General features: G+C 44.5%; 1 protein-coding gene across 1 annotated transcript in view; it reads left to right on the forward strand.

The window, feature by feature from the left end:
* LOC115083234 (uncharacterized protein C10orf67, mitochondrial-like) overlaps positions 1–26,608 on the forward strand; it is a 325,694-nt gene that overhangs the window by 207,343 nt on the left and 91,743 nt on the right. The window contains exon 6 of the mRNA XM_029587042.1: positions 23,711–23,761. Coding sequence (XP_029442902.1) covers positions 23,711–23,761 — 51 coding nt within the window. The remainder of the gene's footprint in view (positions 1–23,710; positions 23,762–26,608) is intronic.

Consider the following 26,608-nt stretch of genomic DNA (forward strand, 5'->3'; position numbering starts at 1 on the left):
CCCCAGGTTGTTCTTTACCCACCAGAACTGATTTACACCATCAGCTCTGCTTCACTTCCTCAGGTCCTGGATAAAACACCATTCTAGATTGTTCTTTCAGAAATTAAACCCTGATAAAAGACACAAAAAGGCATTGAATTTGAAACTTGTGAGCTGTAGCAAAATAGGCAGGAGTGAAGTCTTGATGATTGGCTTTACTGCCCACAAGTTTCAAATTTTTGTGTCTGTTCTTTGGGTTGTAATGTCTACTGCGAGATCACACCCTCCCCTCCTGTTCTTTTCACAACCGAAGGGGAGGAGGGAGAACAACAGGAGGGGAAGGGCTGAATTAGGGAGCACAGTGGCTGTTCTTTGCTTTGTCTGCTCCAAGTTCATGTTCTTTTTCCCTACAGGCTGCCTGGAGGAGAGGGGCTGGAACCCCCACTGTTCTGCATCTTAAATCTGAAAAGAAATATAGAAACATAGAAATGATGGCAGAAAAGAACCAAATGATCCATCCAGTCTACCCAGCAAGTTTATGGTTGTATTCAATAGACATATACATGGTTAATGCGACTACGACAGTGCTCTATACTTTAACGGCAAGAGGAAATGTGGATAAAAGGATTTGTGTTCACAAAAAAGCAGGGAGTAGCTTGCTTGTTACCGCGGTTACTACCCCAAACCAAACAAACCTGATACTTCACTTTCAATGCTTATCCAGAGTAGCTCTCTGCTTCAGCGGCAGGGGGGAATGGAGAAAGGTGGATTTATATTCAGATAACAACCAACAAGAACTAAATTGCACAGGCTAGGTAAACAAGTGTGGGAGTAGCTTGCTTATTGCAGCGGTTACTACCCCTAACCAATTAAACTAGATACTTCACTTAGAAGCATTTCCAGCACTGCTTTCTACATTAATGGCAGTGGTGGAAGGGAAATAGAACCAAAAGGTTACATTAATGACGGGGGTGGATGGGAAATAGAACCAAAAGGTTACTAAATGCCAAGAGTAACAGATAAGCACCATTAAGCTTTAACCCTTATGCCCTATGGCATCACTTCATATTTATTTCCTGCCTTATCTTCTTTCCAGCTTGTTGCAAGCTTCCAAGTTCTCTTCCCTGTTGATTGTAACTTTTGACTCATTCCTACTTACTGTTTATCTTTCGTTTACTTGAATAGTTACCCCAGTTTTTTATTCTTGTTAATTGTAAACCGATCCGATATGGTTATTTACTATGAAGGTCGGTATATAAAACTGTTAAATAAATAAATAAATAAGTATGAGAGAGAGAGAAGGAAAAAAAAGTGTGAAAGCTTGCTGGGCAGACTGGATGGACCACTGGTCTTCTTTTGCCGTCATTTCTATGTTTCTATGTATCTGCTGTGCCGTGCAGGTTACCCCTATTCTTCTCAGTTTCCCAAACCGTAACAGTCAGAGCTCTCATTAGTTACTGTCTGAATACAATTTCCGGTTACCCCTTGCCGTTGCAGCAGAGAAAAATGATGGAGTTCCGTTAACAGTATGTAGGTTTATTGGATAAGGGTAGTAAGTTACCTCCATGCTTAAGGAGTGGTGGAACTCAATTCCAAACAGTTCTCCCACAAATTAAGCCCTGCTTGGATCCATTCTCATGCAAATCCAAGGTTTTGCTTAACTACTTGCTTTCCCTGCCTGTTTGGGACTCAGCACTTCATCAGTGAGAGTATATTTCAGCACTATAGCCACTTACTATACTCAGATCCAGAATAAATCTATCTCCACTCATGTGTTAGTGTCCAAGTTCATGAAAGGTTTATGGCAGATAATACCTCCTGATACAAAACCACCTGTTTCATTGGATTATTTATTTATTTAATATACTTATATAATAACTAAATCTTGTTAAGTGGATAACAGTTGTTTACATTGTAAAGCAGTAGACATAATAAAACAAGACACCATCATTATAATAAAATCATAAACAATAAAATCATAAACTAAAGCAGATGAAAAAGCTTCTTGAAATAAGAGGCTCTTTAAGATTGATAATGAGGCCCTGTCTCCGATATTTCCTATTTACTGTAACTCCAGGGTTTCTAGTTGCACCTTCTCATCCGTGTTTAAGGCCTGGCATAAGAAAGGGTTGGTCACGTTAGTGCAACTGTAGGGTGACAGAGAGAAAGATGGGTTTGTCTCTTTCCAAACTCTTGTTGAGGACTTTGACCTTGACCCTTCATCCCGGGCCCAGAATTTACAATTGCATCAAGCTCTGTCACATTGCTTCAACCTTGACAGTCCGCTATGGTGGCTTAAATGTCCGGAGGCTTTCCTGGGTGCCATGGGAACACGCCACAAGGCTATATCCATAATATATTGTGGCCTTCTGGAAAATGGGTGTGGGGGTGAGTTATCTCCTGGCCTCACTGAAGCTTGGAATGCGGACCTTAATCTTACCTTAGAGAGTAGATACTGGATAAATATCTGGAAATCTGTGCATTGAGTCTCACTATGTGCTCAGAGAGTTTATTTATTTATTTATTTAAAATTTTTGTATACCGACGTTCGTTTAGCAAACATCACATCGGTTTCCATGTAACATAAAACTGGCCAACAGGACTTTACAATGAAACTGATAAGAGAACTGGGGGGTGGTAAGGGGGGGAAACATGATGGGAATTACTGTACAAGGGAAATATAAGCGAAGTAATATGATTATAAGCATGGGAACATGATTATATATAGGCAATAGAATTATATACAAATATTATATACAAGTAGGTTGTTTACACTGAAAAAGTTCTGGGTAAGGGCGGCGAGGAGGGGGGCAGGGGCAGGGGTTTGGAGAAGATGGGTGAGAAGCGGGGGGTTCAAGTGTAAGCTCGTGCGAAAAGCCAAGTTTTGAGGTTTTGTCTGAATTTTTTGGGGCAGGTTTCATGGCGTAGATGAGTGGGGATAGAGTTCCATAGGGAAGGTCCAGCAAGGGAAAGCGCACGTTGTTTGGTGGTTGTGAGTTGCGCTGATGGTCAGACTGCTTCACAGGACTTACCGGACCCCGCTCTTCAAAAGTTTTTCCTGAATCAGCAGCTTATGTTGGAGATGCTGTGGGGAAGTCGGCAATGTTATCCATATGTGGTGGCACCGTCCAAACTTCAAATGTTTCTTGTCCCGGGTCACTCAGGAGGTAGCTGATATTTTGAGGTATGCTGTTTTTATTGGCCACAGTCTGGGGTTTTTGGGTAGATGGACCCACTCCTCTATCTCAGTCAGACATAGACCGTTGGTTGGGCATCTACTACTGGCCATGCGCTTCACGATAGTTACATTCTGGAATTCCAGCCCCTTTTTGGTAAATTGGCGTGGCCAGGTTCGAGACAATGCAGACATTCAACATCAGCAATATGATTTGAAAAATGAACTTTTAAAATTTGACCATATAGGGACCCTATGTGAAGTTTAACGAGAACTAAATATCGTTAATATTGTTGTTAGGACATTTATCCAGGATATTTTTCTTTCTACTTTTTCTCTGTCATTTTGCATATTACCTGCTACATGTATGCTTGATAAACCTTGTTAAATAAAAAGTTATAAAACAAAATAGAGGCTCTTAATATTTTTTCTAAATAATTTGAGATTATGGAGTGATTTAACTTTGTCTAGTATTTCATTCCATATAACAGGACCAACGATGGATAATTGTTATTGTGGTTAAGGCAGTTAGTGTAGCTGGGTTTAAAAAAGGTTTGGATAAGTTCTTAGAAGAGGAGTCCATAAACTGTTATTAATCAATAGGGAATAGCCACTGCTTGTTGCCAGCCTTAGTACCTTGGGATCTATTCTGGTCGCTGCATCTCAAAAAAGATATAATTGCAATGGAGAAGGTACAGAGAAGGGCGACCAAAATGATAAAGGGAATGGAACAGCTCCCCTATGAGGAAAGGCTGAAGAGGTTAGGTCTGTTCAGCTTGGAGAAGAGATGGCTGAGGTGGGATATGATAGAGGTGTTTAAAATCATGAGAGGTCTAGAACGGGTAGATGTGAATTTGTTTTTTACTCTTTCGGATAATAGAAAGACTAGGGGGCACTCCATGAAGTTAGCATGTGGCACATTTAAAACTAATCGGAGAAAGTTCTTTTTCACTCAACGCACAATTAAACTCTGGAATTTGTTGCCAGAGGATGTGGTTAGTGCAGTTAGTAGAGCTGTGTTTAAAAAAGGATTGGATAAGTTCTTGGAGGAGAAGTCCATTACCTGCTATTAATTAAGCTGACTTAGATAATAACCACCGCTATTACTAGCAACGGTAACATGGAATAGACTTAGTTTTTGGGTACTTGCCAGGTTCTTATGGCCTGGATTGGCCACTGTTGGAAACAGGATGCTGGGCTTGAAGGACCCTTGGTCTGACCCAGTATGGCATGTTCTTATGTTCTTATGTTCTAATGTTTGGGTACTTGCCAGTGTGACAGAGTGCCCTATAGAAACTCTCAGAACACCTTAAAAGACTGGTCCCAGCAGTCTGGACTCGATCAACCTTAACCCAAAGCATTTAGGTGCAGGCAGGGCCGGTGCAAGAGGATTGGGCACCCTAGGCACCTTCAGCCTTGTGCTGCCGCCCTATCATGCCATCCTTAGCCCTGCCCCTGGTCACAGCCCCGACTCCTCCCCCCCAAAAGAAAATTTACAAAATACCTGGTGGTCCAGGTGGGGGCCCGGGAGCGATCTGCCGCTCCCAGGGCCTTGGCTGCCACTAACCAAAATGGCACCGGTGGCCTTTAGCCCCTACCATGTGACAGAGGCTACCAGTGCCATTGGTTGGCCCCTGTCACATGGTAGGGGCTAAAGGCCACTGGCACCATTTTTCTTAGTGACAGCCGAGGCCCCGGGAGCAGCAGATCACTCCCAGGCCCTCCACTGGACCACAAGGGGGGCGTCGGGAGGGTGGCACGGTGAGGCGGGGGCTGGCAGAATTTTGAAAGGGCACTTTTTGCCCATTCAAAATTCTGCCACCTGCCGTGGCGCGCCCTAGGCATAGGCCTAGCTTGCCTAGTGGTTCCTCCAGCCCTGGGTGCAGGGTGTCTCTTCTGAGCAGGAATAAAGCGTAGGCTAGGAGGAGAGCCAGACAGGCCCCAGGGAGAAGGAAAAGGCAGCTCCTTATAACATAACTGACCTACTGATGTTATTTTGGTGAAGTACTGCAAGGTAAGCAGTTTTGGGAATTACATTTATTTTGTGAAGAATAAAGTTGTGCAAGAGAAACCTGGAATCCAGACTGTATTCCGTCCTCTAGTCAGCCATAGACTGCTAATGCTCTGAGAGCTATGGTGTCAGGTCGGGATGTTTCTGCACTAAGCGACTGCACATGTGGAAGTCCAAGCCTCCTAGAAGTGTCTGAAAAGAGAGGAGTTTGTAGAAAGTGTCTGCACTAGCTGGATTGTCTCTGCACTAGCAGGATTGTCTCTGCACTAGCTGGATAGTCTCTGCACTAGCAGGAACTCTCCTTCACTGAAGGAAGAGAGAAATTTTCTTTGGTGAAAGTGTTTGCTCTAAAGACTGCCCTAAGAAACACTAGTGCAAAAGCACACTGAAGGAAGAAAGAATTTTGAGAAAGCAGCACACAGAGAAACACTGGTGTAAAGCGCATGAAGAAGATAAAGAAAACCCCGTAGAGGGTTTTCTTTTCCTGGGGCCTACCACTTACACTCATACAGAGTGTTGGCTCAACAGACCAAAGGGGTTATCCCCATCTGTATAGTCAGGGGTCAAGTAGTGGGTAAGGGCCAGAGAGGTCAGCAGTTTTTTTTTGTTTTCCTATCCCTGGAGAGATACGTGCAGGGGTTTATTTCCTAGGGAATTTTTATTTATTTATTTTTATTTAAAAGAATTTATATACCGCAAATTAAACAGGATCTGTCTGATAAGCGGTTTACAAAAATAAAACATACAGAATAAAAATACAGAAATTAAAACAAATAGAATATATCAAATAGACAAATACATCCAAAGGGGTAGATTTTCAAAAACCGCGAATAGGCGTACTTTTGTTGGCGCTCCAGGCGCAAACAAAAGTACGCTGGATTTCAGTAGATACACGCGTAGCCGCGCGTATCCGCTGAAATCCGGGATCGGCGCGCGCAAGGCTATCGATTTCGTATAGCCGGCGCGCGCCGAGCCGCGCAGCCTACCCCCGTTCCCTCCGAGGCAGCTCCGAAATCGGAGCGGCCTCGGAGGGAACTTTCTTTTGCCCTCCCCTCACCTTCCCCTCCCTTCCCCTACCTAACCCACCCGCCCGGCCCTGTCTAAACCCCCCCCTTACCTTTGTTGGGGGATTTACGCCTCCTGGAGGGAGACGTAAATCCCCGCGCGCCAGCGGGCCACTAGCGCGCCGGGACGCGATCTGGGGGCGGGTCCGGAGGGCGCGGCCACGCCCCCGGGCCGTAGCCACGCCCCCGGGCCCGCCCCCGGAACGCTCCCGACACGCCCCGAAAACGCCGCGCGGTTCGGGCCCGCGCCCCCCGACACACCCCCCTCCGAAAACCCCAGGACTTACGCGAGTCCCAGGGCTCTGCGCGCGCCGGTAGGCCTATGTAAAATAGGCTTACCGGCGCGCAGGGCCCTGCTCGCCTAAATCCGCCCGGATTTGGGCGGATTTAGGCGAGCAGGGCTCTTAAAATCCGCCCCAAAATGTTTAAAAAAAACTGTTAAAAAACTACTTCTAAAAAAATCAAAAGCGGAATTTTTATGATTCATGACAATAAGTTCAGTAAACTGTAAGGGTTGTTAGGTGATGTATGCAGCGGCAAAGAGATATGTTTTTAAAGCCTTTTTAAATTCTTTTGCATTTCCCAATAAACGGATTTCTTCTGGGATGGTATTCCAGAGGGTTGGTCCGGCGACAGAAAAAGCATTTTTTCTTGTAAATTCTAAATTTGCAAGTTTGATAGATGGTATTTCCAGCATGCATTTATCCATTGATCTTAATTGTCTTGTTGGTTTGTAAATTCTGAGAAGTGAGCAGAGCCATAATGAATTTGTATTGTATAGGAGATTGTGTATAGTGCTAAGAATTTTGTATGTAATGCGGTAAGATATAGGAAGCCAGTGTAAATGTTGTAGGACCTGAGTGATATGCTCTCTGAGTGGTATATTGTACAGTAAACGAGCAGTAGAGTTTTGGACTAATTGTAGTGGGTGTGTAGTAGATTTTGGCAGACCAAGATATAAACGTTACAGTAGTCCAAACTTGTTAAGATGAGAGATTGTGTCTCTGAACGAAAGTAAGAAGGTAATAAAAGTGGTTTTAATTTTCTTAATATGTGAAGCTTATAAAATGATTTCTTTACTACAGCTGATATGTTATTTGTCATTGATAATCTAGCATCAATGATAATGCCCAAGTTTTTGCTTTATGTTTTATTTCAATTTCTTGTCCATCAAATGTAAAGGTAGTCAGTGGTTGAAATTTTGAATCTGGCACTACTGATAAGAATAACAGTTCAGTTTTTGCTGTGTTTAATTTTAATCTATTGTGTGTCAACCAAGTTTTTATTGCCGTTAAATACAAATGAAGCAACAAAAAGGTTTTTTTCCAGCTGTCAGTGAATGGAACAAGAAGAAAGAACAGCCAGAGGGCTTAAGAGAAGTGCACAGCAATGTATTTCTGTATCGTTGGAGTTTCCCTAGTCCTAAGATTTGGCTAAGAGGAAGATCCTGAGGCTGGAGGTTTGGCAGATGGAAAGGCCAGCAAGTCAGTAGGGCCAGCGAAACCATTCCCAGAGGCCATGGATGCCAAGAGAAAGTAAGGCAGATTTAAATGGCAGCAGCTGGTCACGGAACGTCAGGAGATTGCCACAGAGGTGACCCAATGGGAGGAAGAGCTAAAGCAAGTTGCCAGAGAGTACACCGTGTTAATAAGCGAATTGGGGAAACATACTCAAGAAACCCTGGAGGAGTCCGAAAGTGGAGGAATGCAGCAGGGAAAAGCTTAAGAAGAGTACTGCAGGAAGACTGGAGATTGGCACTTCAGGAAGTCGAGAGGAAGGTCCTATAGGGTACCCAAACACTGAAAAGAGCCCAGGAGAAGGCAACGCAAACCACCCAGAAGAGGGGAGTATCAATTGGCCAGTGAGAGACAGTATCAAGGAGCCTGAGAGAGGCACTAGCAAGGGGCCAGAAAGCTCAGAAATTGCTCTGCTGGAACATATAGAAGAGTAAAAGCCAGAAGGACAGGTCCTATGCACTGTTATACTCAGGAGAGGAGCACCCTTCTAGTATGACTATCCCACTTACCAAGGGTGGTGTGACCCAGGTAGCTAAGGGGATAAAGCCAGAACAAGAGGTCAACATTGAGGCAGTGATAGCGATCTGGAGGCCAGAAGTCCAGCAGTCAAAGAAGATGCCAGACCAGTTTGGGGAAAAATGTCCTGCTACCCTATCAGCAAGAGACTGAGAAAGCCAGGACTGGCGAAGAAATAGAGTTCTTGGAAATCCAGCCCAGAGAGGTCAAGATGCCAGTAGAGACTTGTGAAATGGACATTCTAGGAAATTGGACTCTGGGATTAATGAGGGTGGGTCTCCCAGAGAACCAAGAGAGCTTGAGCGGCTATAAAGAAGCCTCATATAAAAACTCAGAATATTGAGGGAAGGGTACCTCGGGAGAAGATAAAGCTACCCTTGATATGGAGAATCTCCAGTGGGTAAGTGCTGGGCATTCCAAGGTTTGGAATCCTGAATCCTAAAGTAGGTGGGGGTTAGAATGGGAAAGAGGTTGTGCCCAGATTGAGACAGGTCCCAAAGGCAAGTGTAGTAGAGTCCTACAGCGAGACATAGCCCTGGTAGGGGCAGATACTCAATTGTGTAACATTACCTGAGGGAGAGGTATGTGACAGAGTGCCCTATGGAAACCCTCAGAACATCTTAAGAGACTGGTCCCAATAGATTGGGCCCGGTCAACCATAACACAGGGCATTCTAGGTATAGGGTGTTTCCGCTGAGCAGGAATAAAGTACTGCAAGGTAAGCAGTTTTGGGAATTACATTTATTGTGTGAAGAATAAAGTTGTGCAAGAGAAACCTGGAATCCAGACTGTATTCTATCCTCTAGTCAGCCATAGACTGCTAATGCTCTGAGAGATATGGTGTCTGGTCAGGAACTTTCTGCACTAAGCGACTGCACAGGCAGAAGTCCAGACTATATTCTGGCCTCCAGCCAGCAATAGACTGCTCATGCTCTTTGACAGCCAATACTTGTGATTTGGATTAGCCACTGTTGGAAACAGGATACTGGGCTTGGTGGAGCCTTGGTCTGACCCAGTATGGCATATCTTATGTTCTTATGAGTCTCTTGCAGACCTAATGCCAGGTACATCTAACAAATAATGGCTTGCTGATCGCAAAGTTCTTGCTGGCGAATATTTATTAAAAAATCTAGATAAATAACAAGGATCATCTTTTTGCAATGATTTAAAAACTAGAACAAGAACCTTAAATCTAAACAAGGTCCTAGCGCAACTCATGAAACTGACATTTGAACCATTGAAGTCGGCATCTCTCAAGTTCTTAATATTTAAAGTACTGTTCCTGGTAGCAGTAACATCAGCCAAAAGGGTCAACGAACTTCAAGTTCTAGTTCATTACTCACCCTTACAAGCAATTCTTCCACAATAGGAAAGTACTCCAAACCCACCCAAAATTCCTACCAAAAGTAGTATCAGCTTTCCATATTAATCAATCCATCATACTCCCTACATTCTTCTCAGATCCATGTGTACATGAAGATGAAATATTTCTCTGTACCTTGTACTATAAGAGGGCACTAGCTTATTATAAAAGAAGGATCCAGACACATTGTCAGGTTTTGCAGCTGTTTGTCTCTTTCAATCCTAACCAATTATGCATAGCAGTGAACAAACAAACATTGTCCAATTGCCAATCAGACTGTATTGCATAATGCTATACCCTAGCAGGCATCTAGATTTCAGACTCTATCAAGGCTCACCAAGTGAAAGCTATGACTGCATCAGTGGCTCATCTACAAGCTGTATCATTCAAAGACATCTGCAAAGCTTAACTTGGTTGTAAATACATACCTTTATATCCCATCACTGTCTGGACAATTTATCAAAGGATGATAGTAAATTTGGACAAGCAGTTTTATGTATCCTGTTCACTCAGTAGTCCACTCTCCACAGAAGGGTCTGGGTTGCTTTTTCAGTAAACACTGCTCTACAACCCTCAGCTTGGGATTCCACACATCATGGCTAATTCAGTCCTGCTTATTGATGGAAAAAGCAAGTTTGCTTACTGTAAATGGTATTTTCCATAGATTATAGGAAGAATTAGCCCTTCTAAATACTTGCCCCACCTCCCTAGAGAGTCAACTGCCTAGCTAGATTTAGCTCTCAAATTGACTGAGGCGGCACACGAGGCAATGCCAGAGCAGGAATTTCTAATCGTGCTCAATAGAGCAAAAGCTTTACGAGCTTGGAGAGAGAGGTCAGTTTGGTGCCACTGGATGATATTATCATCCTCAGAACATATTTCTTGTGGTTCCAGACGTTTTGGGAGTGGCCATGATAGTACCAAAGGTTTGAGGAGAGAGACATAAAATACGTTGTGAATCCTCAGTGAGGCGGGTAGGCATAGTTGATAAGTAACGGGTCCTATTTATTTATTTATTTATTTATTTATTTAAAATCTTTATATACCGACATTCATCCAGGATATCACATCGGTTTACAGTGTAACACAAACAAACGCCAGGCATGGCGCTTTACATTGAACAAATAAAACAAGTTAACAAATGAATAAATGAGGGTGTGAATAACAAGGGGAAATTTGCATTAAATAAATAACGAGGTTTGTAAATAAATACATATGTACAAAAGGAAGACACTAAGAGATAAGCAATTTAGATAAGCAATATTTGTCAGATGATCGTAAAAGGGCCGATGTAGCCCTGTGCAAATTTCATAGAGGGTACCCTGAGTTAGATGTGGTGGGTACTTAGCCAGACCTTGTCCCCTGGTATGAACGTGGGGCTGATCGCTGATGGTTATCGGTCATCTGTTTTGCTGTTTGGGCAGCTCTTTGGATCATTGCTTCTTTTTGGACCCATAGTTCTTGAAGTTCCTGCGCAGTTAACTGAGCTGCTGTGTAAGAGACGGTCAGGTGTAATAGAAGTGGGGGAGTTGGCTGTCTCCCATATATGATCAAAAATGGAGAGGATCCTGTAGCAGTGAGTTATCAAAGAATTCCGCCCAAGGGAGAAAGGTAGCCCAGTTATGCTGACATTCATTAACGAATGCCCTTAGGAAGGTCTTAAGTATACAGTTGGTCCGTTCTGCTTGTGGGTGAAAGGCCGTGGTGAAGTCTAGTTTGATATTAAACTTGTGGCAAAGGGAGCACCAGTATTAAGCTGTGAACTGGATGCCTCAATCTGAGATGATATGCTGAGGTAAGCTGTATAGTCGAAAAATGTGAGCAATAGTAAATAACTTCGGTAGTTCTGGTGCGGAGGGAAGACCTGGAAGGGCAATGAAGTGGGCCATCTTGGAGAATTGATCGATAATGACCCAGATAATGCAGCAGCTGCTTGAGAAGAGGAGGTCCACCACAAAGTCAATGGACAGGTGGGTCCAGGGTTCCTTGGGGGCTGGCAGCGGCTTAAACAGCCCCCAAGGTTGCCCTATGAAAGCTTTTGTTGGGCGCAGGTAGGACAAGAGTCCACATAGGGTTTGACATCCTTCTGCATCTGGGGCCACCCATAGTACTGCTGGAACAGTGTGAGGGTCCGAGCTCGGCCAAGATGACCTGTGACTCTAAAGTCATGGGACCATTCTAGAACCTTCTGATAGTGTTGGCTGGGGACCACCATCTTCCCTGGAGGGCGGTCTGAGAAGCAACCAAGAGGATTCGTGCCAGATTGTTGATATAGCCAGGGGGGGATCAGGTGTGTCTTCTTCCTCAAAGGACCATGAGAGGGCATCTGCCCAGGTATTCTTAGTTGCTGGCCTGTATCTTACTATGAAGTTGAAGCAACTCAAAACAAGGCCCACCAGGCTTGTCGGGCGTTCAGCCATTGGGCGTGATAGAGATGTTCCAGGTTCTTATGGTCGGTGTACACCGTGATGCAGTGTTGTGCTCTCTCCAATCATTGCTACCATTCCTCAAATGCCATTTTTATGGCAAGTAACTCCTTGTCTCCAATGCTGTAGTTACGTTCGGCAGGAGAAAATTTCCGGGAGAAAAAGGAACAAGGACGAAGAACTCCCATATCCGAGTGTTGACTTAATACAGCTCTATGGCCATGGAGGAGGCATCAATTTCGAGAATGAAGGGATGTATAAGATCTGGGTGGTGGAGACATGATTTCTGGAGGAAAACCTGTTTTAACTTGCAAAAAGCATCAACTAATTCTGGAGGCCATACCTTGGTATTTGCCTCTTTCTTAGTGAGGGCCATAAGAGGTGTGACTGAGAGTATTTAGGGATGAAGTGCCGGTAGTACGAATCCCAGAAATCTCTGTAGGGAGAGGAGGCCAGAGGGTTGGGACCAGTACCTTTTCTGGGTCCATGTAGAAACTGGTGCTAGAGATGATATATCCCAAGAAGGGAAGGGACTCTTTTTCAAAGATGCACTTCTCTAACTTTGCGTAGAACTTATTGATGCATAGTCATTGGAGGACTTGCCGGATTTCATAATGATGGGATTGCAGATCTTTGGAAAAAATGAGGACATCATTGAGATATATCACCATGCAGACATATAGAAGATCCCTGAAAACCTCGTTCATCATATTCTGGAAAACTGCAGGATCATTACACAAGGGCATGATCAGGTATTCATAATGACCGTTCCACGTGTTAAACGCGGTTTTCCACTCATCACCTGGTTTGATCTAGATAAGGTTATACGCTCCCCGGAGATCCAACTTTGTAAATATTCTGGCTCCCTGCAGATGGTCAAGTAGTTCTGAAATGAGAGGTAAGGGATAGCAATCCTTCTTGGTTATGGCATTGAGACCTTGGTAGTCAACTTCTTGGCCACAAAGAAAATAACTGCTCCTGCTGGGGGAAGTGGAGGGTTGAATGAATCCTCTTTCAAGGTTTTCTTGAATATACTGGGACATGGCTTTGGTCTCCGGGAGAGATAGGGGATATACTCTTCCCTGTGGCAGTGTAATGCCTGGGATTAGGTTGATGGCGCAGTCGAAGGGATGATGTTCCGGTAATGTCTCTTCTTTTTTCTTGGAAAAGACATCTGCATAAGCAGCGTACTGCAATGGCAGGTTCAGAGAGGTTGTAGTGAGAGGAATAGATGATGGGGGTCTGACTTGGAAGAGACAGGATATATGACAGCGAGGGCTCCAACTGGTCAATTGTAGAGTCCCCCAGTCGAAGTTGGGGAAATGGCGTTGCAACCAGGGCAGTCCTAGTACAATGGGATGTTCTGCCTTCTCAATGACGTGAAAGGTGATCTCCTCCACATGCAGGATGCTGGTGCGGAAACGCAATGGAGCAGTTGTCATAGTGTTCCGACCTGGGAGGAGTTCCCCAGAAATAGATGAGATAACTAGGGGGTGTCCCTGGGAATCATTGGTAGCTTCATGATAAAGTTCCCACCGGTGCCAGAATCTATGAGCAAGAGGGTGGAGAACTTGTGCTTGCCCGTGGTGATAGCCACTAGGAGTATAAGCTGAGGAGCAGGGGTAGTTAAACCTAGGGTCATCTTCCCACTGGCTCCTAGGCTCGTCAATTTCCCTGCTTCAGTGGACATTGTACAAGAAGGTGCCCCTTCCCAGCACAATAAAAACATAGACCTAGGATGCGATGACGGTGCCTCTCCTCTGGCATGAGGCGACTCTGCCCAAGCTGCATGGACTCCTCAGGATGTGCAGTTGCGGGTGCTGTTTCTGGTGTTGGAGTAAAGGGATGAGAGTATGATGGGGAAAGCACTACATGCCTTTGCTGGGCTCTCAACTCCCAGGCCTGCTGCTGGAGATGGCGGTCTATTCTTCCAGCTAGGTCTATGAGAGAATCTAATGACTCAGGAAGCTCCCTTGCTGCCAAATGGTCTTTTATGTGAGAGGATAGTCCTTCCAAGGAAATGCTCCACAGACTGTCTTCCCACCAGTTTAATTCAGTGGCTAGGATACTAAATTTAATAGTGTAGTCCACCAGAGGTCAGGAATCCTGTCGCAGGTGCAGAAGATCAGATCCTACACTAGCCAAGTGACCAGATTCATTGAATACCTGCTTAAAGGCTTTAACAAACTGCTGCAGGTCCTGTAGTAGTGTGTCCCTTGCTCCCAAAGGGGTGAAGCCCACGCTAAGGCCTTCCCATTGAGAAGGGAGAAGATGAATATGGTCTTGATGACATCACTGAAAAACTGTGTTGGCTGGATGGGGAAATGCATAAAAGCACCGGTTTAAGAACCCGCGGCACTGCTTGGGGTCTCTCGCATACTGAAGCGGTACTGGGAATCATATAGTTGGTGCGACCGACACAGGCGCTGGAGTCATAGAAGTCGGAGTGTTAGTCATGGCCATGGAGACATCAAGGCGTGCACTGAGATGTTCAATAGAGCCAGCCAGCATTTCCAAAAACTGCTGTTGCTGCTGGATCTCCTGAGCCAGCCCCAGTATGGCAAACTGTTACATCAGTGGACTCTTGAGCCAAAGCAAAGTTGGCACCACCTACAGAGCTGGGCCCTGTAGGTCCCCACTGTCAGCATGAGGAAGTTGGCAGGTGCAGAGGCCTATCAGGAACTTCACCACTACTAGCCTTCATTCCCCGCAGGTTGAGCCCTTGGTTACCGGGGCTGGCTGGATTTAGCCACAGGCTTCTGGAAAGCATAGTATCTGAAGAAAGGAGCAGGCTAAGAGGAGGTCCAAAACAGGCTGAAGTTGGGGCAGGCAGCAGAACAGCAAACGTGAAGATGAACCGTGCTCAGGGCAGGTGGCAGCACAAGTGAAGTCGAGAGGAGGTCTGAGGTCAGCCAGAAGTCAGTCCAAGAAGAAGACCAGTCAAGGCGAGACAAGGTCCAAAACAGAGAATCAATCCTGGGAGAAGGGAGCCGAAGACGAGGGAGCAGGAAAACCAGGACAGGACCAGAAGAAGAACACAGGAACTAGGAACACAGGAATCAGGAACGCAGGGCCCAACCAGCTACTTGAAAGAGTAGGGACCTTTTGTTGAGGCATCAGAATCAGATTCAGGCTGGGCTTAAAAAGGAAGCCCCGATGACGTCAGTGGGAGGAGTGCTGTGGAGGGTTCCTGCCACAGGCTCTTTAAGTACCAGGAGCCGCAAGCTTAGGGACGCCTGCTCAGCTGAGAGTGTTGCACAGTGGCCTGCTGCGTCTTGGTCCAGGAGGGTATCTTGCCAGTGATTCTCAGCGTCAGATGTAGGGGTGACCAGCAGCGGGGATAGCCTGTGGTTGGCCGTGTGTAACAGTGCAGGAGGATTTTGAGGATTCCTCTTAATTGGAACGAGAAGCAGCATATTTGGCTGATGCCTGCTTCAGTGTGGTGTGCTTCTCTGCCAGTGGACTGTCATCTATCTTTGCTGCCTGGAGGCTCCTTTAGATGTGCAACTAGTCAGTGGACTCCATCTCTAAGACTAACCTATCAAAGTTGCCTTTTAAAGGGAGGCTTTTGTTTGGAGAGGAGCTGGAAAAGATAGGCAAGGCCTGGAAGGGAGTTCAAAATGCTGAGGCTCCTGGAAAATAAAGATAAGGCTCCATTTCAGAGGTTTCCTTCCCGTAATAGATATAGGGATTCCAGGAAGTTCAGGCAGGGGCAGAGCTCTGATGGTCAGTGGTCTAGGACCTATACCAGGTACCCATCCTTTCATTCTTAAAAAAAAAGAAAGGAAGGAAGGACCTTCTGGGGCTGGATCATCTAGAGTTGCACAATGAGTTCTTGGGGGCCCTATTTCTGGTTCTAGGCTGCTGCCTGTCTCTTTTTTTTTTTTTACTGGAGGTGAGCCCAAATCAATTTATATCAGTAGGCCCAGGAAACTGTGTGAGATGGCTACATCCTAGAATTCTTTCATCCCATTTCAGTTGCTTTTCTGGTTTTCTCATGTTGCTCACATGCAAAAAGGGAGGTGATTTGGATGAATCAAGGAAGGTTCCTTGATTTAAAAGTGGTAATTCTAGTTCCAAAGGACCAGAAAGGCTTAGGTCACTACTCCATTTACTTTGTGATCCAAAAGAAAGAGGGGGTCCTTCAGCCTTCTCCTGAATTATAAGCAAGTTAACAAACTCTTATAGGTGACTCATTTCAGAATGGAAACCTTAAGATCCATCATTATGGTAGTGCAGAAGGGAGAATCTTGACCTCCTTGGATGTAATGGAAGCTTATCTTCATATTTCAGTAAGAAAAGATCTTCGGCACTTCCTTTGTTATGCAGTTCTCAGTAGCACTATCAGTTTTAGGCCCTGCCCTTTGGATTAGCAAAAGCCCCAAGTTCCTTTTCAAAGGTAATTGTGATTGTGGCTGCAGTGCTACACAAAGAAGGCATTCTAGTTCATCCTTATCTGGACAATGGGTTGATAAGGGCGAAATCGCTTCAAGAAAGTCTAGTGAAGGGTTCTCCAGAACTTGCAAGAGCTGGAGTAGATAGTTAATTTCACTAAGATCTGCCTTCAGCCATCACAGATCCTAGCATATCTAGATGCCCATTTTGATACAAGATTGGGACATATCCACTTGATGGAACTAAGGATCCAGAAGTTATGTTGCGAAACTCGGGCAATACTATCTGCCAGGAATCCAACAATGTGATCTTATATGCAGCTTCTTGGCTCAATGATGGCAGCATTAGATCTAATCCCATGAGCAAGGGTCACAGTTGTCCTCTTCAGAGGGCCTTATTCTCCAGATTGATCCCCCAATCTCTAGACTATACCAGACAACTTCTGGTGCAGGATTCACTCAGAGTGAGTATATGGTGGTGGTTGGACCACAGCCGCTTGCAATGGGGAATGGACCTTGAGGTCCCAAATTGAATAACAGTGATGTTGGACACCAGAATATCGGGCTGGGAACTATACTGCCTTGACCGTTATACTCAGGGCAGTGATCTCAGGAGGAATCAAGCTGGTCTATCAACAGATTGGAGGCGAGAGTGATTCAGCTGGCTCATCTGCAATTCACTACCCCAAGTTAAGGGGACAGGTGGTTCAGGTGATATCCAACAATGCCACTGTGGTAGCATACATATATTTATTTATTTTATTTATTTAAAATTTTTATATACCGGCATTCATGTTGCAAACACATCATGCCGGTTTACATATAACAGGGGTGTACAATGAACAATTGAATAACCTATTAGTGTAGAAGGAAGCAGTTACAAATAACAAGGTAATAGAACTGGGAGAAGAGAAGAAAAGGGAGAGAATTAGGTATAGGTATTTACATTAGTAATAACATTTTTACATGTGGAAGTGGTAGATCTGGCTGAATAGAATTATAGACAAGGAGGCACCAAAAGTCCTCAAGTTTTGCAGGAGGTCAATGTGCTCCTTGCCTGGGTGAAGGAGAATTTGGCGGCTTTGTCAGTGTCCCACATAGCAGGAGTGGAAAATGTTCAAGCAGATTATCTTAGTCAACTTATGATCGACCTGGGGGAATGGTCCCTGTCTCACTATATCATCGCCAAATGGGGAATACCAGTTTTGGATCTTATGGCATCCAGCCAGAATGCAAAGGTCTGCAGATTTTACAGTCAAAAAAGTGATTCTCATTCTTCTGGAATTGATGCCATGGTTCAGAAGTCCTGTATGTGTTTCCTCCTTGGCCCATGATTGGCCGTGTTCTTCAGAGGATCTCAAGACCTCCTGGTCCAATAGTGCTAATGGCTCTGGATTGGTCTCATCGTCCTTGATATACAGATTTCATGCGTCTGTTATGCGGCAGTCCTCTGCAGTTTCTAGTGCACAAGGAGTTAATTTTGCAGGGACCAATATTCCATGAATATAAGGATCAGTTTTGTCTTATGGCTTGACTATTGAGAGGGCAAGTTTAGTGAAGAAGGGATATTCCCTGGCAGTGGTTGCTACTCCTTGAAAGTCAGGATGTTTTACCATATGTGCAACTTTGAAGAATTTTTGAAGATTGGTGCCCTGAGCGTTGGTGTATACCTCAGAAAGCTTCATTTCCAATAATTCTGGAATTCTTACAGGAGGGCCTGGCTAAGGGTCTAGCCTTAAATACCTTAAAGGTACAGGCTTCAGATCTCTCATGCTATGGGGACATGTGCATGGTAGACCTTTGTCATCACGTCCAGATGATTCTCATTTTTTGAGAGACGTGAAACATATTTGACCTCCATTGCATGGTTCCAATCCTGTCATGGGACATAAATTGGATTTTATCCCTCTTGGCAGGATTGCAATTTGTACCTCTCAAGTCGATTTCTGTAAAACTGCTTGCATTAAATACGGTATTTTGGTACCTGTTTGTTCCACAAGAAGATGGTAACTTTAAAACAAGCACACAAGCACCCATACATGAGCGTATGGGCATGCAAATGGACTTATGCTGGAATTTTAAATCATGCATGCATTTAATTTAAAATACACCTATGCCGCACATATGTGTGCTCCTAATTTTAAGCTGTTACTTGAGCAAACATTCTTCACATACCTTCCTTAGGACTTTGTCGGCTTTATCTCCCACAGGTGAGCGGATTGTAAAACATGCTTGTGTGAAGGACATTCATAGTTTTACCAATAAGCCCACCAATTTGCCCAGTCTTTCTTAAGGTCATCCAGATCCCTCTGGTTCTTTAGCCTGCACTCCCTTCAGTTGACTCGGACCTCTCACACTGTTATGTTACACCTAAAAAACAATTTCTGCAGACTTACACATCATCAAGAGCAGCAGTAAATATACGCGGCTAATAAGCCACCGCACACTATAGGCGCCAGATTTAAAAAATGGATTTACTTGCTTAACTGTTGGACCCATCCCAGAACACCCCTGACATGCCCTAGCTCTTCCCCTCCCTTTATTTTTACTCACACTCACATATTTACACACATAATTTGAGGCTTTTAAAAATGAGTTGCTTGCGTGTAGTTCAGATACTCATGTATATAGCCCTTATAGTGCGAGCAACACTTTTTAAATTCACCTAAAAGAGCTTCAAAATTGCAGGCTCTTTCATGAAGGGAACTGTTCCTGTTAATTTTGAGAGATAAGGTCCAGATTTGAATAGTTCTTTCCTTCTTGTTGAAGATGGTTTCAGACTTCCACTTGAATAAGTCTGTGGAAGTCTTTCTTCATACTATGGATATTAGAAGAATGCTGTTGAGGAATCTTACGGTCACTAGTGTTTTCTGAAAATCAGATCATCTTTTTGTTCTGTATGGTGGAGTGTGGAAAGGTGAGATGGCTTCTAGAGTAACAGCAGCACGTTGAATTAAAGAAGTCATTAAGGGAGCCTATGTAAATTCTGGTACTCCTCTGCCTAAGTGGGCACAAGCTCATTCCATGAGAGCTTAGGCTACTTCTTGGACAGAACTGATTTTGGTATTTTCTTTGGAGATCTGTAAATCAGCAACTTAACCATTGTTGCATACCTTTAATAAGCAATGCTTTAAGCATTATCTCTTAGACTTCAGGACCAGAGATAAAGTCTTTGCTTTGGCAGTTTTGGAGGGAGTTTTGGCTGAGTCCGCCCAATTAGTGTTACATTCGGCAGTCCACCGGCTACCGCCCATGAACTACTACCCTCACCTCTCGGGCCAGGCCCTGGTAATGGCAAGATGCCCTCACAGCAGGATGCAGCTCTCCTCTGTGCCAGGGCTCGCTCCTCTTCATGGCAACATGCCACCGTCATGCATCAGGGCTCAATGCCTCTGACTCTGCCGCCGCACCTCCCCCTGCCAGATTTAAAGAACCTGTGGAAGGAAAAGCAGTCAGGCCTATAAAAGTCCCTATAGAACTTCATGTCCTTGCCTCAGCAACAGGTTTCCCTGCTCTAGTAGCAGTGCGTGTTTCTCTAGCATCCTGTCTCAGTTCTAGCGTTCCTTGTCTTCAATTCTTCAGTTCCAGCATCACTGTCTTCAGTTCTTCCACATCTTCCTTGCTGCCCACCTTTTCTTCTTCTAGCCTTTCTACCCTGCCTATGCATCCCGCCTTTCCCTTCAGATGCTGACCTTGGTCTGTCTTCTGGATACTCTTGATCGCTGCCTGCCACTGACCACTGCCTGACTCCTGGACACTCTTGATTGCCACCTGCCAGTGACCTCTGTCTGCCACCAGATACGCTTCACCTACACCTGCTCTGACCCAGCTACCTTGATGAATCTCTCCACCATCAGTAGAGGCCCTCACCTAAGTCCTGCTGGCCACAGCACCCAAAGGCCCAATCCAAAGAGAACATGGGCTTGTAAAAGCAAAACTCCAGCTGGGTCTCTGCTTCATCTGGATCTGCCTGCCTATGATGGGGTCTTGTAGAGCTCCTCCATGTAGGTTGTGCCAACCCTGTCTCGATCTAAGGGTCAATGAACACAACAGGTTGCTGAGACCATGAATCCACCAGACTTGACAATTTTGCAGGCCATCCTGGGGCTATCCCAACAGCTGGAACTTATCCAATCCTTTTTTAAACACAGCTATACTAACTGCACTAACCACATCCTCTGGCAACAAATTCCAGAGTTTAATTGTGTGTTGAGTAAAAATGAACTTTCTTCAATTAGTTTTAAATGTGCCCCATGCTAACTTCATGGAGTGCCCCCTAGTCTTTCTACTATTCGAAAGAGTAAATAACCGATTCACATCTACCCGTTCTAGACCTCTCATGATTTTAAACACCTCTATCATATCCCCCCTCAGCCATCTGTTCTCTAAGCTGAACTATCCTAACCTCTTTAGTCTTTCCTCAAAAGGGAGCTGTTCCATTCCCTTTATCATTTTGGTAGCCCTTCTCTGTATCTTCTCCATCGCAATTATATCTTTTTTGAGATGCGACGACCAGAATTGTACACAGTATTCAAGGTGCAGTCTCACCATGGAGCGATACAGAGGCATTATGACATTTTCCATTTTATTCACCATTCCCTTTCTAATAATTCCCAACATTCTGTTTGCTTTTTTGACTGCCGCAGCACACTGAACCGACGATTTCAATGTGTTATCCACTATGACGCCTAGATCTCTTTCTTGGGTTGTAGCACCTAATATGGAACCCAACATTGTGTAATTATAGCATGGGTTATTTTTCCCTATATACATCACCTTGCACTTGTCCACATTAAATTTCATCTGCCATTTGGATGCCCAATTTTCCAGTCTCACAAGGTCTTCCTGCAATTTATCACAATCTGCTTGTGATTTAACTACTCTGAACAATTTTGTGTCATCTGCAAATTTGATTATCTCACTCGTTGTATTTCTTTCCAGATCATTTATAAATATATTGAAAAATAAGGGTCCCAATACAGATCCCTGAGGCACTCCACTGTCCACTCCCTTCCACTGAGAAAATTGTCCATTTAATCCTACTCTTTAAATACGGCGGTGGCCATCTTTATGATGGCGGCGGCCATCTTTAAAGATGGCGCCGGCCAGCCAGTGCTCCTACCATGTGACAGGGGCCGGCCAATGGCACGGATACCCTGTCATATGGTAAGGGCAAAGGGCCATCGGTGCCATCTTTATGAGTGGCAGCCGACAGCCTGAGAACAGGAGATCGCTCCCGGGACCACCACTAGACCACCAGGTAATTTTAAAATCTTTTGGGGGGATCGGGAGGGTGGGGGAAGCTAAGGGGTCGTTTTTAAAGGGTCAGGTGGGGGGTTTTTTTATCAGGCCATCGGCGCCATTTTTGAGTGGCAGCCAAAATGGCGCCGATGGACCGAGAGCGGGAGATCGGTCCCCGCGCCCCCACTGGACCACCAGGTACTTGTAAAATGTTTTGGGGGGGTTCGGGAGGGTGGGGGAAGGTAAGGGATTCTTTTTATAGGGTCGGGGTGGGTTTAGGGGTTGTTTTGGTGTGCCGGTTTTCCCCCGCTCCCCCGATTTACAATTTTTCACGATAAATCGGGGGAATTTCTATTGTATCGCGACTCTTAATGATTTTTGACGATTTAAAAAATATCTGACGATTTTTTTAAATCGTCAAAAAATGATTCACATCCCTAATAGCCACTGCTATTAATTGCATCAGTAGCATGGGATCTTCTTAGAGTTTAGGTAATTGCCACGTTATTGTGGCCTGGTTTGGCCTCTGTTGGAAACAGGATGCTGGGCTTGATGGACCCTTGGTCTGACCCTGCATGACAATTTCTTATGTTCATATTTTCTTATATTTCAGAACTTAACGCCAGCTCCTGAGCTGTACTGGCCGCCTCCAAATCCACCCCTCCCCGCCCCCCAGATTGCCCCTTTTCTTCCACCCAGCACTTCTGCACGTAATGGGAGTTATATGCGTGGCCGGGCCCCTTTGAAGATGCTCGCGGTGAGCGCAAGGCCCGGCCACACACGTAACCCCAGTTTTCCCCGCGCATAGGGGATGATAAATTTTGCCATTAGGGGATGATTTTCAAAGAGTGGCTAACTTAGCAGGTCAGGTTAGGTACATTTTCTGTGACATTGGGGAACCTATGTTTAAGCATCTTTCCCATTCAGCTACCCACAGCAGACTTTAGGGGTGTGCGTATCCCAGCCATAGAAAGTAGAACCACTACCCTTAGCAACCCTCCTCTGGCTGGCGAGGGCTCTGCTCCTGCTATTTGTACAAGGCACTGTTGCTCTAAAGCCAGCTGTTATTTCCCTTCCTGTGTCCCCCATTCCCACTGGGATATAACCAACTAGCTAAGGACTTAGCTAGCTAGATCCTGCTGAAAATACAACCCTAAAGCTGTAAGTTCTGAATTTGAGAGAATAAAATCCTAGTGTGTGATTTTTAAGAAATTATCAGGTTTCATCCAGTACATTTTTTTAGTTAAATGAAGAGGATTAACCTGGACAAATACTCTGCCAACTCTTACATAATCATTTATTATGCTAGTATCAAGGTAAACAAGCCATATGTACCACCCCTTCCTTTTTTCCAGTTTAGGCTACTCCTCAGGAGACAAATCATAAAACTTTAAAAACTGAGGTAGTTATTTAGCTTCAGCAATCTGAGTACTGGATCACAATTTCAAATATGTATTACAAGAGTCTCTCCTTGTGACTTTACTCTCTGTTGCCTTAGGTACAAAATTAGATAGTAAGCCCTGTTGGGATAGGAAAATACCTAGAGTACCTGAATGTAATCCACTTTGTTGTACACTTTCAAGTGCCAAAAAGCGGAATATAAAAATCTAAATTAAAAAAAATAAATATAAATATATATATATATATATTTATATATATATATTGCATGGATATATATGGATGCAATTTTAGTCTAATCAGTCCCAGTGTCTTTTATATTAAATAATAAATTATATATTCTTTTCTTTCAGTAGAGAACGATATAGGTTATCTTTATTATCAAAATCACTTGTATACATGTAATTTTGATCAATTTCTAAATATAAGAAAAAGACATTTGCAGGATTTTGCATACATATAAGTAAATTACAATGTATTATTTTGTTTGCTGTTTATTAATGATGTTATTATCTCATAGGAAAATGTCATTGTGCCCCTTGCCTTCCCTCAGTCTCCATTAGAACCTATGTAAATGTTTATCTGTTTGCACTGTTAATTAACTTTATGGATATTCATTTTAACAGCTGCAGACACAGAAAGAAGTGGAAAACCGATTACAGTCGGCTGAGAAAGAGGTATGGAACACATATTGGGGCGGATTTTCAAAGGGTTACGGGCGTAACCCCAAAAACCCGCTCCTGCGCGCGCTGAGCTTATTTTGCATAGGCTCGGCAACACACGCAAGCCCTGGGATGCGCTTATGTCCCGGGGCTTGGAAAAGGGGGCGTGGCAGTCCGGGGGATGGGGCAGGGCTGGAGCCTCCAGGCGCAGCATCCATTTGCTGCTGTGTCCGGGATCGCAGGCCGGCCATTGGCCAGCGCGTGCAACCTACGCCTGCCCAGAGGCAGGCGCAACTTAGAAGTTAAAGGTATGGGGGGGGGGTTTAGGTAGGGCTGGGGGGTGGGTTAGGTAGGGGAAGGGAGGGGAGGGGAAGGTGGGGGGGCGGAAGGAAAGTTTCCTCCAAGGCTGCACGGCTCGGCGTGCGCACGTTGCAGAATTGTGCACACCCTTGCGCGCGCCGACCCTGGATTTTATAACATGCGCGCAGCTGCGTGCGCATGTTATAAAATCGGGCGTAGATTTGTGCGCACCGGGTTGCGCAAACAAATCTTTGCCCGCGCACAATTCTTAAAATCCAGCCCATTCTGTACCATCACTTATACAATTATACTGTGTCTGTATTATTTTACTTGGTTTGCTCATTTTTAATTTTTTAGAATAGATATGTATATGCTTAATTTTTTAATATTAAACAGTTGCAGCAGATAAAACTTGTTGCTAAATATATTCCTGTGTGTTGCGTTTGGCAGTCTGCGGGCCTCCCCCACAAATCGCTGCACTTACCTCCAGTCCTGAGCTACCATCGCCTGTCCCTGACATCACCAAAGATCTCCATGGAAGGTGTGCGGCAGGCCGCTGTGTTCAGGCAAGCCCAATGCAACATGCTGCAGAATGCCGCCGGTTACTCACATGGCTGTCCCTAGGCACACGCACGCTCAACACAACCAAATTTAAAGGGCCTGCGGAGCCCTCAGATGATGTCTCCAATCTTGGCCTATAAAAGGCCCTTTCTCCATGCAGTCCCTGCTTCGATATCAGGTTTCTCTACAGTCTGTGTAGTGTAAGTTGCTTGCGTTCCCTGCCTGCATTTTCAAGTTCCTGCATTCTTCATCTCTGTCTTCAGTTCCAGTGGTCTTTGTCTTCAGTTCTCGTGGTCAGTTCTTCTGTGTCCTTCATCTCCTCATCTGCTTGCTTGTTCTGCTTCTCATCTCCTTCCCCTACCTATCATGCCTACCTTCCCTTGGATTGATACCTGGTATTGACCTTGGCTAGCTTCCTAGATATCCCCTGAACTTTGCCTGTCACCAATCACTGCCTGCCTCCTGGACATCCTCGAATGCCACTGGCCTCTGACCTCTACCTTCTCATGGATATTTTTGTACACTGCCTGCCTCTGACCCGAGCCTGCTTCCAAATTCACCCGTAGGACCCAGCCTCCTCCTCGTATCTTTGGACCAGCAGAGGCCCTCACCTAAGTCCTGCCAGCCCCAGCATCCAAAGCCAAAACACTAGGGGAACGTGGGCTGGAGTAGTTGGGCTTCTGCTTCTTCCAACTCTGCTTGTCAATGGTGGGAACCTGCAGGGCTGTACTTGCAGGTTGCGCCAACTCCACCTCGGTTCATGGGTCCATGCCCACAACACTGTTAACAGATTAATATTAGAATATTTAATCAAACCCTGTTTTATCATACATGTAGATGATACTGATCTTGGGAGAGGTTTTCATAAAGGAAATATTACTCCACTAGAATGTCTGGTGGAATTCTTCCATATTTTAGTCATAACTATGATTTTTTTTTTTAAACTTGTTTTCAAATAAGATATTTAAAAATAAAATTATAGTTAACATCAATGTGAAGGGTGTACAATTGACAACACTGGAAATCAAAATCCTCTAAACATTTACAGAGCAGGTACATTATGCACATTAGGATTCTCAAAGTACCCTGGCAATGTATCATAGCCCTGATATGGAGGACAACTGCTAAGAATAAGAAAGTAATATAAGTGTTAATCCCAAATCAGACCTTGTCCTACCTACTGATACTGTCAATTAGTGCTAATTATGGTGGTTGCTTTAGTTACCTCCCAGTGTCAACAGAATTTGTGCCAGAATTTGGTGTGAGAGGTAACGGTGGTGGGGCAACTTGGCAATAGTGATCATAACATGATCAAATTTGAATTACTGACTGGAAGGGGGACAATAAGTAAATCTACAGCTCTAGCACTAAACTTTCAAAAGGGAAACTGATCAAATGAGTAAAATAGTTACAAAAAACTGAAAGGTGCAGCTACAAAAGTTAAGAATGTATAACAGGTGTGGACATTGTTTAAAAATGCCATCTTAGAAGCACAGTCCAGATGTACTCCACGCATTAAGAAAGGTGGAAGGAAAGCCAAACGATTGCTGGCATAGTTAAAGGCCAAAGTGAAAGAGACTATTTTAACCACAAGAACTTCCTTCAAAAATTGGAAGAAGGATCCCTCTGAAGAAAATAGGTTAAAGCATAATCATTGTCAAGTTAAATGTAAAATAAGAGAGATTTTGAAAAGAAGTTGGCTGTAGAGGCAAAAACTCATAATAAGTTTTTAATATATATGCTAAGCAGGAAGCCACAGAGGGGAATCGGTTGGACCATTAGATGATCGAGGAGTTAAAGGGACACTTAGGGAAGATAAGGCCATTGCAGGAAGACTAAAAGTTGAATTTTAAAGGCCTGGCAAGCACCAAAATCGGGAGATTGCGCGTGCATGTATGCCTTACATGCACCTGTCATATTTTAAAAGCTGCAATCATGCACATGTATCTCGTGCTGCACAAACATCTCACTCAGAATCACAAAGGGGCGGGGTGTGCGGGT

Source organism: Rhinatrema bivittatum, chromosome 2, assembly GCF_901001135.1.
Source record: "Rhinatrema bivittatum chromosome 2, aRhiBiv1.1, whole genome shotgun sequence".
In the NCBI taxonomy this organism is placed as follows: domain Eukaryota; kingdom Metazoa; phylum Chordata; class Amphibia; order Gymnophiona; family Rhinatrematidae; genus Rhinatrema; species Rhinatrema bivittatum.